General features: G+C 27.1%; 1 protein-coding gene across 1 annotated transcript in view; it reads right to left on the bottom strand.

Moving 5' to 3' along the window:
- Nucleotides 1-15,538, bottom strand: part of LOC126307608 (uncharacterized) — a 112,888-nt gene extending 97,350 nt beyond the window's left edge. The window contains exon 1 of the mRNA XM_049992073.1: nucleotides 15,449-15,538. Within this exon, the coding sequence (XP_049848030.1) occupies nucleotides 15,449-15,482 (34 nt within the window). The 5' untranslated portion in view covers nucleotides 15,483-15,538. The remainder of the gene's footprint in view (nucleotides 1-15,448) is intronic.
- Nucleotides 15,539-18,786: the final 3,248 nt, after the last annotated feature.

The raw sequence follows: 18,786 nt of genomic DNA, 5'->3' as shown, positions 1-18,786 counted from the left end.
CCTACCTATATGGCTAAGATTTATATTATTTGGATGAATTAACCATACTAATCATATATTTACACACCTTGTACCACAAGGTACACCGCCTGCATTAATATCATTTATAGTACTAATTGAAACAATTAGTAATGTTATTCGACCAGGTACATTAGCAGTACGGTTGGCAGCAAATATAATTGCAGGACACTTATTATTAACCTTATTAGGAAACACAAGACCATCTATAGCAATAAACTTAATCTCATTACTAATTATTGGACAAATACTTCTATTAATTCTAGAATAAGCAGTAGCAATAATTCAAGCCTATGTTTTCTTAATTCTAAGAACTCTATATTCTAGAGAAGTATATTAAACCTATGTTAACAACTCACTCAAACCACCCATTCCACTTAGTAGACTATAGACCTTGACCATTAACAGGAGCAATTCGAGCAATAGTCCTAGTATCAGGACTAGCAAAATGATTCCACCTATTTAATATTAACTTATTCATAATTGGATTTGGAATTACCCTACTAACTATAATTCAATGATGACGAGATGTAGTACGAGAAGGAACATATCAAGGATTACATACAGGATTTGTATCAATTGGATTACGATGAGGAATAATTTTATTTATTGCATCACAGTGTTATTAGGACTATACTTTACAATACTTCAAGCATATGAATATTGAGAAGCACCTTTTACCATTGCAGATGCAGTTTATGGATCAACATTCTTTGTTGCAACAGGATTCCATGGTTTACACGTAATTATTGGAACAATCTTTTTATCAACATGTCTACTTCGACACTCAATAAATCAATTTTCACCAAGACATCACTTTGGATTTGAAGCAGCAGCATGATACTGACACTTCGTAGACGTAGTATGATTATTCTTATATATCTCTATTTATTGATGAGGTAGATAATTGTTTTTCTAGTATAAATAGTACATTTGACTTCCAATCAGAAAGCTTGATATAAATCAAGAAAAACAATTCTAATTCTATCAACAAGAGTTTTCATTAGATTTATTATTCCAATAATTGTTATAATCCTGGCAACAACACTATCAAAAAAATTAATTAATGATCGAGAAAAAAGATCACCATTCTAATGTGGGTTTGATCCAAAAAGATCAGCACGAATACCATTCTCAATACGATTCTTCCTAATCGCAGTAATCTTTTTAATTTTTGATGTAGAAATTGCACTAATTCTACCAATTGTAATTATTTTTAAAACTTCAGACATTATAATCTGAACAGTATCAACAATATTTTTTATTCTAGTTCTATTAGGAGGACTATACCATGAATGAAACCAAGGAGCATTACAATGAGCAGAATAAAGGGTTGTAGTTAAATATAACATTTGGGTTGCATTCAAAAAGTATTGATATTATCAATCAACCTTAAATAGAATAAGAAGCGAAATATTGCAGTCAGTTTCGACCTGGAAGATTGGTATGTACTACCCTTATTCTTATTAATTGAAGCCAAAAAGAGGCGTATTACTGTTAATAATATAATTGAACTATAATAGTTCCAATTAAGGAAATGTAAAGCCAATATGAAAGCTGCTAACTTTTTATATTAGCGGTTAAACTCCGTTAACATTTCTAAAATTTATATAGTTTAAATAAAACATTACATTTTCACTGTAAAAATAATATATCTATATTTATAAATACTTAAAAGTAAAAATACTTCCTTAACATCTTCAGTGTCACGCTCTAATTATAAGCTATTTAAGTAAACGAAAAACAATATTACCAAAATAAATATTCAAAAAATAAAAGTTAAAAGATAAATCTTGAAATTAGAATCATATCAACCTTGAATATAACCAATTAAATAAATAAATAATCTATATAAACCTTGACCACCAAGTAATTCACCTCAACCATAATCAAATGACTTAGATGAATAATAACCTATTTTTAAAGGAATATATCTAATAAACTTAGTTGAAAGAAAAGGTATAAATCATATAGAACCAGCAAATCTAACAAAAGAAAGTATACTTAAAGAAAATAAATTATGAGAAAAATCAAAATTAGAAATAAGATAACCTAAATAAGCACCTAAAATAACAACTGTAATAGTTAAAAACTTTAAATAATTAGGTAAAGCAATCACATGAGGAATAGGAAAAATTAATCAAGATAAAAGACTACCACCAAAAACAGCAACAAACAATAGACCAATTATTCCAAATGAAATATAATAACCCTTATCATCAAAAGAAAATCTAGAATAAAAATTGTTATCACCAGATATTGAATAATAAAACAAACGAAAAGAATAAGAAGCAGTTAAACCAGTAGAAAAAAAATAAAGAAAAAAAATTAAACAATTAATTCATCTTAAACAAACCATCTCAAGAATTAAATCCTTTGAATAAAATCCCGCTAAAAAAGGTATTCCACACAAAGATAAACTAGAAACATTAAAACAAACTGAAGTTAAAGGTATGAAATTAACAATTGATCCTATAAAACGAATATCCTGAGAATCCTTCAAATTATGAATTATTGAACCTGCACATATAAATAATAATGCCTTAAATAAAGCATGAGCCAATAAATGAAAAAATGCAAGCTTTGGATAACCTATAGCCAAAATTCTTATTATTAAACCAAGTTGTCTTAAAGTAGAAAGAGCAATAATCTTCTTTAAATCAAACTCAAAATTAGCGCCCAATCCAGCCATAAATATAGTTATACAACCAATTAAAAGTAAAAATCAACCACAATTATAAGTATCCAATATTGGTCTAAAACGAATTAATAAATAAACACCAGCAGTAACAAGAGTAGAAGAATGAACTAAAGCAGAAACAGGAGTAGGAGCTGCTATAGCAGCAGGAAGTCATGAAGAGAAAGGAATCTGAGCTCTCTTAGTTATAGCTGCTAAAACAATTAATATAGTAATGAGCTTTATTTCAAAAGAATTAGAAATAAAATCATAATAATAAATATAATTTCAACCACCAAAATTTAACATTCATGCAATAGAAATTAAAATAGCAACATCACCAATACGATTAGAAAGTGCAGTTAATATACCAGCGCTATAAGATTTTACATTTTGATAATAAATAACTAAACAATAAGAAACTAAACCTAAACCATCTCAACCTAATAAAATTCTAATTAAAGTAGGACTAATAATTAAAAAACCTATAGAAAGAATAAATATTAAAACAATAATAATAAAACGATTAATATTCTTTTCACCAGATATATAATCCTCTCTATAATAAATAACCAAAGAAGAAATATATATAACAAAAGATATAAAAATAAGAGATATTCAATCCAAAATTAAAGTTATAACAACTATAGAACCATTTAAATTGAAAAGCTCTCACTCAACAAAAACTCTATAATCAATTATTAAATAATAAATACCTAACATAAAAATTATAGTTCTCGAAATAAACAAAGAAAAAAAACTCAAAGAACAAATAGAAAATAAATTCACGACCTAAGATGAAAAACTTCATATCATTGATTCCACAAAACAATATTTTTAATTAAAATACTTAAGCAAACTAAACAAAGAAATATTCACCCTTTAAACAGAGAATATTTAAAGGCAATCAATGTAAAAGTAAAAGATGATATTCACGAAAATAACCAAGAGAACAAGTATAAACACCAGAATAATAATTCCCATGCTGAGAATAAGAATATATATACAAAGTATAAACAGCTCTAAAAAAAGATAAAAAAATCAAAGCAAAGAATCTAAAAGAAGATCAAGATATAATTCTATTTAATAATCTAATTTCACCTACCAAATTTAAAGAAGGAGGAGCAGCCATATTTGATGATCTTAAAAGAAATCATATAAAGCCTTTCTTGGCATCAAATTAATTATACCCTTGTTAATTAATAATCTTCGTCTACCTAAACGTTCATAAATAATATTAGATAAACAAAATAAACCAGAAGAACATAAACCATGACCAACCATTAGAGAAAGAGAACCTACACAACCTCATCAATTCATAGTCATCAATCCACCAATAACCATTCTTATATGAGCAACAGAAGAATATGCAATTAAAGACTTTAAATCAACCTGACAAAAACAAATAAATCTTACAATAACACCCCCAGATAAACCTAAAGACAATCAAAAATAATTAAACTTTAAACCCAAATAAGAAATAACCTTTATAACACGAAAAATACCATAACCACCTAACTTTAATAAAACACCAGCAAGAATTATTCTACCTGAAATAGGGGCCTCTACATGAGCCTTAGGAAGTCATAAATGAACCAAAAACATAGGTATCTTAACTAAAAAAGCCAAAATTATAAATACATAAAACATAAAATAATAAGAACCAAAATCAACCAATAAAGGAAAATATAAAGTATTAGAAAAATCATAAACCTTAAATAAAACTAATAATAAAGGTAATCTAGCAACCAAAGTATAAAAAATTAAATAAACACCAGCCTGCAAACGCTCAGGTTGATAACCCCAACCCAAAATTAAAAGTAAAGCAGGAACTAATCTAGCCTCAAAAAAAATATAAAAAGAAAGAAGACTTAATCTAGCAAATGAACAATAAAGCATAATTATTAAAATCAAAACCATGAAAACAAAAAAATTAGAATGATATGAACTTAAATAAACTGAACCTCTAGCAGTGATTATTAAAGAACAAATCCAAAAACTAAGTAAAATTAAACTAAAAGAAAAATAATCAATACCAAAATAATATCTAATTATATTCAAATCAGCATATGAATAAACACAAATTATAAAAACAAAACCCGACAGAAACATTAAAGAATGAACCAACCATCAACAATTATTTAATAAACAAAGAGGGATCAAAAAAATAGTTATAAATAAATACTTTAACATAAAGATAAACCAAAAGAATTAAAAAAATCATTACCATGAGAACGAATTATTGAAACTAAAATAGAAAGACCTAAAGCACCCTCACAAACAGAAAAAACTAAAAAAATAACAGGAAAAAAATAATCATAATCAAACTCAATAAGAAAAACAATAACTAACATAAATAAAGAAAGAACAATATATTCTAATCTCAAAAGAACCATTAATAAATGTTTACGTTTAGAAGAAAAAACATAAACACCAGCAAAATAAATCAATAAAGAAGTAAAAATAGAGAATATAAACATTAGTTTTAATAGTTTAAAAAAAACGCCGGTCTTGTAAACCGGAAATAAGTCCAGCCCCCACTTTTAAAACTTCAGAGGTGGAAAAGCTTCCATCATCGGTCCCCAAAACCGGTTTTTTAAATAAACTAACCCCTGAAATGATCAAAATAATAATTATATCATTATCAAATGTAATAAATATTAATTTTATTAAATTAAGACACCCAATATCAATAATGCTTTTTATTATCCTTCAAACCTTCCTAGTTGGATTAATAACAGGAACAATAATAGAAAGATATTGATTATCATATATTTTATTTTTAACATTTCTTGGTGGTATACTAGTATTATTTATTTACATAACAAGAATTGCATCAAACGAAATATTTCAGCCTAAATCAATCACTATAATTATTACATTAATAATGTGAGTATTTATCATATTAATATTAATTATTCTAGATATATCTATATTTATAGACTTTTTCAAAAACACCGAAACTATATATATTGATAATTCAATCAATTATCAAGAAATAACAATATCTTTAGAAAAATTATATAATAGAACAACATTCATTATTACAATAATAATAATAATTTATTTATTTTTAGCACTACTAGCAGTTGTTAAAATCACCAATATTAATCAGGGACCTATTCGTAAAATAAGATAATTACTAATGAATAAACCCTTACGATTAAGACATCCTTTAATTAAAATTATTAATAACTCTTTAATTGACTTATTTCATTTTGATGAAATTTTGGATCCCTATTAGGGTTATGTTTGGTGATTCAAATCGTAACTGGACTATTTTTAGCTATACATTATACATCAAATATTGAAATAGCATTCAGTAGTGTAGTACACATCTGCCGAGACGTAAATAATGGTTGAATTATCCGAACCTTACACGCAAATGGAGCATCTATATTTTTTATTTGTATTTACTTACATGTAGGACGGGGAATTTACTATGGATCTTATATATATATACATACCTGAATAATTGGTACAGTGATTTTATTTTTAGTTATAGCAACTGCATTTATAGGATATGTCTTACCCTGAGGCCAAATATCTTTTTGAGGTGCAACAGTAATTACTAATTTATTATCAGCAATCCCATACTTAGGAACAGATTTAGTCCAATGAGTATGAGGAGGATTCGCTGTTGATAATGCAACATTAAATCGATTCTTCACATTCCATTTTGTATTACCATTTATTATTGCTGCTATAGCAGCAATTCATTTATTTTTTCTTCACCAAACAGGATCTAATAATCCTCTTGGACTAAATGGAGATATTGAAAAAATTCCATTCCATCCATACTTTACCTTTAAGGATTCTATTACATTTGTAATAATAACATCATTATTAATTATACTATGTTTAATTAATCCTTACCTATTAGGAGATCCAGATAACTTTGTACCTGCCAACCCATTAGTAACACCAGTTCACATTCAACCAGAATGATATTTCCTATTTGCATATGCAATTCTACGATCTATCCCTAATAAGTTAGGAGGTGTTATTGCATTATTTTTTTCAATTAGAATCTTAATAATTTTACCATTTTATAATCAAACACCATTCCGAGCCATTCAATTTTACCCTATTAATCAAATTTTATTCTGAATTATAGTAGTTGTTGTATGCTAACTAACGTGAATTGGTAAACGACCTGTTGAAGAACCTTATATTATAACAGGTCAAATCTTAACAATTATTTACTTCACATATTTCTTAATTAATGTCCATGTCGCAAACGCATGAGATAAATTAATTAAGGAATAAAGTTAATTAGCTTAGGAAAAGCATATGTTTTGAAAACATAAAATTAGAAGTTTAACTCTTCTATTAACTTTTCTCAAAAAATTTCACTAAACAAATGAGATAAATAAAATCTTTAAACCAACAAAGAAAATAAAAAAATTCAAAGATAAAGGTAAAAAACTTTTTCAAGCTTGTACATTAATTTATCATAACGGAACCGTGGTAATGTTCCACGAACCCAAATAAAACCAAAAGATATAATAGCAAGCTTAATAAAAAATTTAAAAGAATAAAAATCACCGCCCAAAAAAATTAAAGCCAATAACATTCTTATGAAGACAATTCTAGTATATTCAGCTAAAAAAATTAAAGTAAAACCACCCGCACCATACTCAATATTAAATCCTGAAACTAACTCAGATTCCCCTTCAGCAAAATCAAAAGGAGTACGATTAGTTTCAGCTAAGCAAGAAGCAAAACAAGCTAAAGCTAAAGGAAAAGAAATAATAATAAATCAACAATAAAGCTGATAGTTTATAAAATCAAACATATTAAAACTACCAATTAAAATAATTAAAGACAATAAAATTAAAGCTAAACTAACTTCATAAGAAATTGTTTGAGCAACAGAACGAAGAGAACCTAATAATGAATAATTTGAATTAGAAGATCAACCAGCAATTATAACAGTATAAACACCTAATCTAGTACAACATAAAAAAAATAAAAATCCATAAGAAAAAGAACACATATAAGTTAAATAAGGAAAAATTACTCAAACGGCTAAAGAAATCGTTAAATTAAAAACAGGGGAAAAATAATAAAGTAGGTAATTAGATATAATAGGAATTGGCTGCTCCTTACAAATTAACTTAATAGCATCTCTAAATGGCTGAGGAATTCCAACAAAACCTACCTTATTTGGACCCTTTCGAATCTGAATATAACCTAAAACCTTACGCTCTAATAAAGTTAAAAAGGCAACACTAATTAAAACACAAATAACCAATAAAAGAAAATTCAAAATAAATATAAATAAATCATAAAGTATCAATACTATTTGTAGATAAAGTCTACATAAATGAATTCTAAATTCAACACATTAATCTGTCAAAATAGTAAATAAATTAATATTAATCAATATAACAAAAAATATTTTAACCATATGGTCCTTTCGTACTAATATGGATTAACAATCTTAGGATAGAAACCGACCTGGCTCACGCCGGTCTGAACTCAGATCATGTAAGAATTTAAAGGTCGAACAGACCTAATCATTGGGCTCCTGCACCCAAAATTTTTCTTAATCCAACATCGAGGTCGCAATCTGCTTTGTCGATATGAGCTCTCAAAAACAATTACGCTGTTATCCCTAAGGTAACTTAATCTTATGATCATAAATTATGGATCAAAATAACAAACATAAATAAATGATATAATAATGAAGAGTTTATCTATTCTTCATGTCACCCCAACAAAACATCATCATTAAATATAGAAAGACAAACAAAAAACTATATAAAAGTAAAATGTCAAGCTCTATAGGGTCTTCTCGTCCTAAAGAAGAATTTAAGCCTTTTGACTCAAAAGTTATATTCAAAAATTTATTAAGAGACAGTTGATTTCTCGTCAAGCCATTCATTCCAGCCACTAATTAAGAGACTAATGATTATGCTACCTTTGCACGGTCAAAATACCGCGGCTCTTTAAAAATACGCTCAGTGAGCAGGCCAGACCTCAAAATATAAACAAGAGGACATGTTTTTGATAAACAGGCGGAAATCAATTTTGCCTAGTTCCTTATAATAAGTTCACAAGGTAAAAATTTCATACAAATAAATATACTAATTCTATCATTATTACAAAAATTTTAAAATTAAATTAATAATCTTAATAAAAAACCTAAAATATTTATAAAATCAAAATAAAAAATAATGAACTAAAACGTAATCTTAAAGATAGCTGGTTTAAAGCTTACTATTATATTTCTATAAAATAAATTATAGGTTATTAACTTCAAAGCTTATCCCTTAAAGAATAAATAAGTTAATATTTTTACTTAAAAAATTAAATAAAAACAAATAACTTTAAAAAATTAAATTTTTTCTTAAGAAACTAGATATCTTGGGAAACGATTAACATCTCATTTCTATAGATAATTTAATAATAATTAAGATACATTAACTATAAATTATTTATAAATCAACCCAAATCGAGACAAGTAAAATAAATACTAAAATTTTGATAAACCCTGATACAAAAGGTACAATAAATAAAATCTACTTAAAAAAATTTAAAATAATATTTCATAAAACACTTACATTACCAATAAACTATAATTTAAAAAAATCAATTCTATAAAATATACTAAGACAAAAATACAATAAAATTATTTATATTAAATAATTAAATAAACAAAAAATAAATATAATAAAATAAATAATCAAGATATCCTGATTTGCACAGAAAAATTTTCAGTGTAAATGAAACACTTTACTAATAACATTTCACCTTACAAATTTATATTTCAACCCTAATAATATAAACAACTGTTTTAACCAATAATATTCACTTGTATCAATCGTATTACCGCAGCTGCTGGCACGAATTATGCCGATTCTAAATCAATTGCTAAATCCAAAATCACTTGATAATTAAATCAAATTACTGCAAAAAGAACATTTAGTCTAACAAAACTTACATATAATACAAAGAAAAAGTGAATAAACAAGCAAGAATAAAACTTTTAAAAATAAAAAATAAGAAAATTTTAAATCTATTAATTCAGGAAAAAATAAAAGATTCAAATATTTAAAGAAAAAAAAGAAAAAAACCACAAACATTAACAAAAAAAAAGAAACGCCCCTATGTATGACCACAACAACTTCTCTATTATATATAATTAAAGATTAATATGGAACATGTATAGCAATAAATGTATTATATTCTTTCTTATTTAATCTTTCTTTTCACTAATAAATAAAGAAAGATTAAATAATATAATAAATATATTTTATATAATTATGTAATTTAATATAATATGTTATTAATATGAATTCTTTTTTTTATATTAAGTTAACTTTCATATATATTAGTTAAATAATCTAATTATAGATAATTTACATAATTATATTATTATAATTAATATAACTATATATATTAATTATAATATTTTATATTTAAATTAATAATTTTATTTATTATATCCAATTATAATAATATTAAATATTAAATTACATATTATTATATATATTATATTATAATAACCTATTTTAAGCTAAAAACATAAGTAGCTATAATCCTAGGTAAATAATTGCATTAAAATAATCAATTGATAATGGTAAGATGAACTTATAATACTTTAATTTCAATTAAATGTAATATATTAATATAAATTATTTATTATATATATATATATATATAAAATAAAATGAGCAGGATAAATTAATCCTAATTAAACAAAATAATACATAAAAGAATTTCAAAAAAAAACTTTCGATTTATATATTAAATAAATGAAGTGCCTGATTAAAGGGTTACCTTGATAGGGTAAATAAAGTAAATAAAATTACCTTCATTAAAATTACATAAGATAGAATTAAACTACCTCCTTTAGTATCAAAAACTAACGTGCATCATACACCTTAATGTAAAAAGGTAAGCTAAACAAGCTAATGGGTTCATACCCCATTTATAGAGGTATCAATCCTCTCCTTTTTAATGACCAACAACTCTACAAAACTTCTCTTCCTATCAACATTAATGATAGGAACGATCCTGTCCATTTCATCAAATTCCTGATTTGGGGTTTGAATAGGACTTGAGATCAACTTACTTTCATTTATTCCGCTCCTAACAAGAAATAAAAATATAATAATAAATGAATCATCAATTAAATATTTTATTGTCCAAGCAATAGCATCGACAATATTATTATTTTCAATTTTGCTGATTCAAATAAAATATCCCATGGGATGGGAAACAGAATTTATCCCATCAATAATAATTAGATGTAGACTATTATTAAAGATTGGAGCTGCACCTTCCCATTTCTGATTTCCAGAAGTTATAGGAGCATCAAGATGAAATAATTGTTTAACATTAATAACATGACAAAAAATCGCCCCAATAATGCTCTTATCTTATTGTATTCAATTAAGAACTTTTATTTGAACAATTATTATCTTAAGAATTATTATTGGGGCAATAGGAGGTTTAAATCAAACATCCTTACGACAACTTTTAGCATATTCATCAATCAGACATCTAGGTTGAATAATTAGATCATTAACAGTCAGAGAAAACATCTGAGAACTATACTTCATTATTTACTCACTATTAAGATTAATTATAGTTTTATTATTTAAGCAAATAAATTTATTTTTCATAAATCAAATTTATTCAGCCAGAAATATAAAAACCGAAATTAAATTCATAATATTCTTATCTTTATTATCTTTAGGTGGACTACCACCATTCCTTGGATTCTTACCAAAATGAATTGTAATACAATCATTAATAGAAAACAATATAACAACTATTACAACTATTATAGTTGTATTATCTACAATTACACTCTACTACTATATACGTATTAGATTCTCAGCTCTAATTATATCATACACAGAAAATTCGTGATCTATAAAGATAAAGTCCCAAAAATCAAGAATCATTCTTCCTATAACAGTAATAATTTCAACAATAGGATTGATTTCAACATCAACCTTAATTTCATTATACTAAGGACTTAAGTTAATCAAACTAATAACCTTCAAAGTTATAATTAAAAGAATAATCTTTTAGGCCTTAGTAAAATTTTACACCTCTAGAATTGCAGTCTAGAATCATAATTGAATATAAGACTTAAATATGATAAGAGAGAAAACATCTCATAAGTAGATTTACAGTCTACCACCTAAAATTCAGCCATCTTACCGCAAAAATGATTATTCTCAACAAACCATAAGGACATTGGTACTTTATACTTCATATTTGGAGCATGAGCAGGAATAGTAGGAACATCAATAAGAATACTTATTCGTGCTGAACTTGGCCAACCCGGATCTCTAATTGGGGATGACCAGATTTATAATGTTATTATTACAGCTCACGCATTCGTAATAATTTTCTTTATAGTAATACCTATTATAATTGGTGGATTTGGTAATTGAATTGTTCCACTAATAATTGGTGCACCAGATACAGCATTTCCACGAATAAATAATATAAGTTTTTGATTACTACCACCTTCACTAACCCTTCTTCTTACATCTTCTATAGTAGATAATGGTGCTGGTACAGGATGAACAGTTTACCCTCCTCTAGCAGGAGCTATTGCACACGGGGGTGCATCTGTAGATCTAGCTATTTTTTCACTGCACTTAGCAGGTGTATCATCTATTCTTGGTGCAGTGAATTTCATTACAACAGCAATTAATATACGATCAGAAAGTATAACTTTAGATCAAACACCTTTATTTGTATGATCTGTAGCTATTACAGCATTACTTCTCCTTCTTTCACTTCCAGTTTTAGCAGGAGCTATTACTATATTATTAACAGATCGAAATTTAAATACATCATTCTTTGACCCTGCAGGAGGGGGTGACCCAATTCTATATCAACATCTATTTTGATTCTTTGGACACCCAGAAGTTTATATTTTAATTCTACCGGGGTTCGGAATTATTTCACATATTGTATGTCAAGAAAGAGGAAAAATTGAATCATTTGGAACATTAGGTATAATTTATGCTATACTATCAATTGGACTAATAGGATTTATTGTATGAGCACATCATATATTTACAGTAGGAATGGATGTTGACACACGAGCATATTTTACATCAGCAACAATAATTATTGCTGTACCTACAGGAATTAAGGTATTTAGATGATTAGCTACATTATATGGAACTAAATTCAAGTTCAATCCACCATTATTATGAGCTCTAGGATTTATTTTCCTATTTACAATTGGTGGATTAACAGGATTAGTATTAGCAAATTCATCACTTGGTATTGTATTACATGATACATATTATGTAGTAGCCCACTTTCATTATGTATTATATATAGGAGCAGTATTTGCAATTATAGGAGGTGTCATTCAATGATATCCACTATTTACAGGATTAACTATAAATAATACATGATTAAAAATCCAATTTACAATTATATTCATTGGAGTAAATTTAACATTCTTTCCTCAACACTTCCTAGGATTAGCAGGAATACCTCGACGATACTCTGACTACCCAGACGCATATACATCATGAAACGTAGTATCAAGAATTGGGTCTACAATTTCTATTGTAGGAATCATTATATTCTTTGTAATTATATGAGAAAGAATGATTACAAACCGAGCAATTATATTTAGAGCTAACATAAGAAGATCAACAGAATGACTACAAAATAACCCTCCTGCAGAACATAGTTACTCAGAATTACCATTAATCTCTAGATTCTAATATGGCAGATTAGTGCAGTAGATTTAAGCTCTACAAATAAAGGTTTGACCTTTTATTAGAAAATATTTATTAATGGCAACATGATCAAATTTATCTCTTCAAGATGGAGCTTCACCATTAATGGAGCAATTATCATTCTTTCATGATCATACTATGGTTGTATTATTATTAATTTCAGTAATTGTAGGTTATGCCCTAAGTTATATATTATTTATTGCCTATACTAACCGTAATATACTTCATGGACATTTAATTGAAACAATGTGAACAGCTTTACCAGCAATTACATTAATTTTTATTGCCCTTCCATCATTACGACTACTATATTTACTTGATGATTCAGTAGATGCAATAATTACAATTAAAACCATTGGACGACAATGATATTGAAGATATGAATATTCAGACTTCATAGACATAGAATTTGACACTTATATAACACCAGAACAAGACCTAGAAAATGATGGATTCCGACTACTAGATGTAGATAACCGAACAATCCTACCAATAAATACAGAAGTACGAGTATTAACAAGAGCATCAGATGTTCTACACTCATGAGCAGTTCCTGCATTAGGGGTTAAAATTGATGCAACGCCAGGTCGGTTAAATCAAGGAACATTCACAATAAATCGACCTGGATTATTCTTTGGACAATGCTCAGACCGAGCGAGGTGGCGCAGTGGTTAGCACACTGGACTCGCATTCGGGAGGACGACGGTTCAATCCTGTATCCAGCCATCCTGATTTAGGTTTTCCGTGATTTCCCTAAATCGTTTCAGGCAAATGCCGGGATGGTTCCTTTGAAAGGGCACGGCCGATTTCCTTCCCAATCCTTCCCTAACCCGAGCTTGCGCTCCGTCTCTAATGACCTCGTTGTCGACGGGACGTTAAACACTAACCACCACCACAATGCTCAGAAATCTGTGGAGCAAACCACAGATTTATACCAATTGTAATTGAAAGAACTTCAGTAAATTTATTTATTAAGTGATTATCTAAGATAATTTAAGGAGTTAGTTAAAATAAATAACATTAGAGTGTCAATCTAAAGTAACTAAAAAAAATTAGTACACCTTGAAATTCATCAGATGACTGAAAGTAAGTAATGGTCTCTTAAACCAAATAATAGTAAATTAACGACTACTTCTGATGGGGAAATTATATCCAAATCCCTCAAATATCCCCTCTTATATGATTCTCACTATTCATTATATTTTCAGCTACATTAATCTTGTTTAATCAAATAAACTTCTTCTCATTTAAACCTAACCTTATTAAAAGAGCAGAAAAAGGAACAATTGAAATAAAAAACTTAAATTGAAAATGATAACAAATCTATTCTCAACATTTGACCCATCAACTAACATCTTTAATTTATCATTAAATTGAACTAGAACATTTCTAGGACTATTATTAATCCCATCACTATTTTGACTTACACCATCAAGAATTAACATTATCTGAAATAAACTAAATTTAACCTTACATAATGAATTTAAAACACTTCTTGGACCAAAATCATTTAATGGAACAACATTCATTTTCATCTCAATTTTTATTATAATATTATTTAACAATTTCATAGGATTATTCCCTTATATTTTTACTAGAACAAGACATTTAGCATTAACATTTGCAATTGCCCTACCTATATGGCTAAGATTTATATTATTTGGATGAATTAACCATACTAATCATATATTTACACACCTTGTACCACAAGGTACACCGCCTGCATTAATATCATTTATAGTACTAATTGAAACAATTAGTAATGTTATTCGACCAGGTACATTAGCAGTATGGTTGGCAGGAAATATAATTGCAGGACACTTATTATTAACCTTATTAGGAAACACAGGACCATCTATAGCAATAAACTTAATCTCATTACTAATTATTGGACAAATACTTCTATTAATTCTAGAATCAGCAGTAGCAATAATTCAAGCCTATGTTTTCTCAATTCTAAGAACTCTATATTCTAGAGAAGTATATTAAACCTATGTTAACAACTCACTCAAACCACCCATTCCACTTAGTAGACTATAGACCTTGACCATTAACAGGAGCAATTGGAGCAATAGTCCTAGTATCAGGACTAGCAAAATGATTCCACCTATTTAATATTAACTTATTCATAATTGGATTTGGAATTACCCTACTAACTATAATTCAATGATGACGAGATGTAGTACGAGAAGGAACATATCAAGGATTACATACAGGATTTGTATCGATTGGATTAGGATGAGGAATAATTTTATTTATTGCATCAGAGGTATTATTTTTCGTTTCTTTTTTTTGAGCATTCTTTAGAAGAAGATTAGCACCAACAATTGAACTAGGAATACTATGACCTCCAATAGGAATTCAACCCTTTAACCCTATACAAATTCCATTACTTAATACAGCTATTCTTTTAGCATCAGGAGTAACAGTAACATGAGCACATCATAGTTTAATGGAATCTAATCATACTCAAGCACTACAAGGATTATTCTTCACAGTGTTATTAGGACTATACTTTACAATACTTCAAGCATATGAATATTGAGAAGCACCTTTTACCATTGCAGATGCAGTTTATGGATCAACATTCTTCGTTGCAACAGGATTCCATGGTTTACACGTAATTATTGGAACAATCTTTTTATCAACATGTCTACTTCGACACTCAATAAATCAATTTTCACCAAGACATCACTTTGGATTTGAAGCAGCAGCATGATACTGACACTTCGTAGACGTAGTATGATTATTCTTATATATCTCTATTTATTGATGAGGTAGATAATTGTTTTTCTAGTATAAATAGTACATTTGACTTCCAATCAGAAAGCTTGATATAAATCAAGAAAAACAATTCTAATTCTATCAACAAGAGTTTTCATTAGATTTATTATTCCAATAATTGTTATAATCCTGGCAACAACACTATCAAAAAAATTAATTAATGATCGAGAAAAAAGATCACCATTCTAATGTGGGTTTGATCCAAAAAGATCAGCACGAATACCATTCTCAATACGATTCTTCCTAATCGCAGTAATCTTTTTAATTTTTGATGTAGAAATTGCACTAATTCTACCAATTGTAATTATTTTTAAAACTTCAGACATTATAATCTGAACAGTATCAACAATATTTTTTATTCTAGTTCTATTAGGAGGACTATACCATGAATGAAACCAAGGAGCATTACAATGAGCAGAATAAAGGGTTGTAGTTAAATATAACATTTGGGTTGCATTCAAAAAGTATTGATATTATCAATCAACCTTAAATAGAATAAGAAGCGAAATATTGCAGTCAGTTTCGACCTGGAAGATTGGTATGTACTACCCTTATTCTTATTAATTGAAGCCAAAAAGAGGCGTATTACTGTTAATAATATAATTGAACTATAATAGTTCCAATTAAGGAAATGTAAAGCCAATATGAAAGCTGCTAACTTTTTATATTAGCGGTTAAACTCCGTTAACATTTCTAAAATTTATATAGTTTAAATAAAACATTACATTTTCACTGTAAAAATAATATATCTATATTTATAAATACTTAAAAGTAAAAATACTTCCTTAACATCTTCAGTGTCACGCTCTAATTATAAGCTATTTAAGTAAACGAAAAACAATATTACCAAAATAAATATTCAAAAAATAAAAGTTAAAAGATAAATCTTGAAATTAGAATCATATCAACCTTGAATATAACCAATTAAATAAATAAATAATCTATATAAACCTTGACCACCAAGTAATTCACCTCAACCATAATCAAATGACTTAGATGAATAATAACCTATTTTTAAAGGAATATATCTAATAAACTTAGTTGAAAGAAAAGGTATAAATCATATAGAACCAGCAAATCTAACAAAAGAAAGTATACTTAAATAAAATAAATTATGAGAAAAATCAAAATTAGAAATAAGATAACCTAAATAAGCACCTAAAATAACAACTGTAATAGTTAAAAACTTTAAATAATTAGGTAAAGCAATCACATGAGGAATAGGAAAAATTAATCAAGATAAAAGACTACCACCAAAAACAGCAACAAACAATAGACCAATTATTCCAAATGAAATATAATAACCCTTATCATCAAAAGAAAATCTAGAATAAAAATTATTATCACCAGATATTGAATAATAAAACAAACGAAAAGAATAAGAAGCAGTTAAACCAGTAGAAAAAAAATAAAGAAAAAAAATTAAACAATTAATTCATCTTAAACAAACCATCTCAAGAATTAAATCCTTTGAATAAAATCCCGCTAAAAAAGGTATTCCACACAAAGATAAACTAGAAACATTAAAACAAACTGAAGTTAAAGGTATGAAATTAACAATTGATCCTATAACACGAATATCCTGAGAATCCTTCAAATTATGAATTATTGAACCTGCACATATAAATAATAATGCCTTAAATAAAGCATGAGCCAATAAATGAAAAAATGCAAGCTTTGGATAACCTATAGCCAAAATTCTTATTATTAAACCAAGTTGTCTTAAAGTAGAAAGAGCAATAATCTTCTTTAAATCAAACTCAAAATTAGCGCCCAATCCAGCCATAAATATAGTTATACAACCAATTAAAAGTAAAAATCAACCACAATTATAAGTATCCAATATTGGTCTAAAACGAATTAATAAATAAACACCAGCAGTAACAAGAGTAGAAGAATGAACTAAAGCAGAAACAGGAGTAGGAGCTGCTATAGCAGCAGGAAGTCATGAAGAGAAAGGAATCTGAGCTCTCTTATTGTAGCTGCTAAAACAATTAATATAGTAATGAGCTTTATTTCAAAAGAATTAGAAATAAAATCATAATAATAAATATAATTTCAACCACCAAAATTTAACATTCATGCAATAGAAATTAAAATAGCAACATCACCAATACGATTAGAAAGTGCAGTTAATATACCAGCACTATAAGATTTTACATTTTGATAATAAATAACTAAACAATAAGAAACTAAACCTAAACCATCTGTACCTAATAAAATTCTAATTAAATTAGGACTAATAATTAAAAAACCTATAGAAAGAATAAATATTAAAACAATAATAATAAAACGATTTATATTCTTTTCACCAGATATATAATCCTCTCTATAATAAATAACCAAAGAAGAAATATATAAAAATAAGAGATATTCAATCCAAAATGAAAGTTATAACAACTATAGAACCATTTAAATTGAAAAGCTCTCACTCAACAAAAACTCTATAATCAATTATTAAATAATAAATACCTAAAATAAAAATTATAGTTCTCGAAATAAACAAAGAAAAAAAACTCAAAGAACAAATAGAAAATAAATTCACGGCCTAAGATGAAAAACTTCATATCA

The sequence above is a fragment of the Schistocerca gregaria genome, unplaced genomic scaffold (genome assembly GCF_023897955.1).
Source record: "Schistocerca gregaria isolate iqSchGreg1 unplaced genomic scaffold, iqSchGreg1.2 ptg000350l, whole genome shotgun sequence".
Classification (NCBI taxonomy): domain Eukaryota; kingdom Metazoa; phylum Arthropoda; class Insecta; order Orthoptera; family Acrididae; genus Schistocerca; species Schistocerca gregaria.
The sequence above is the reverse complement of the archived record's forward strand: the minus strand, read 5'-3'. Positions and strand labels throughout refer to the sequence as shown.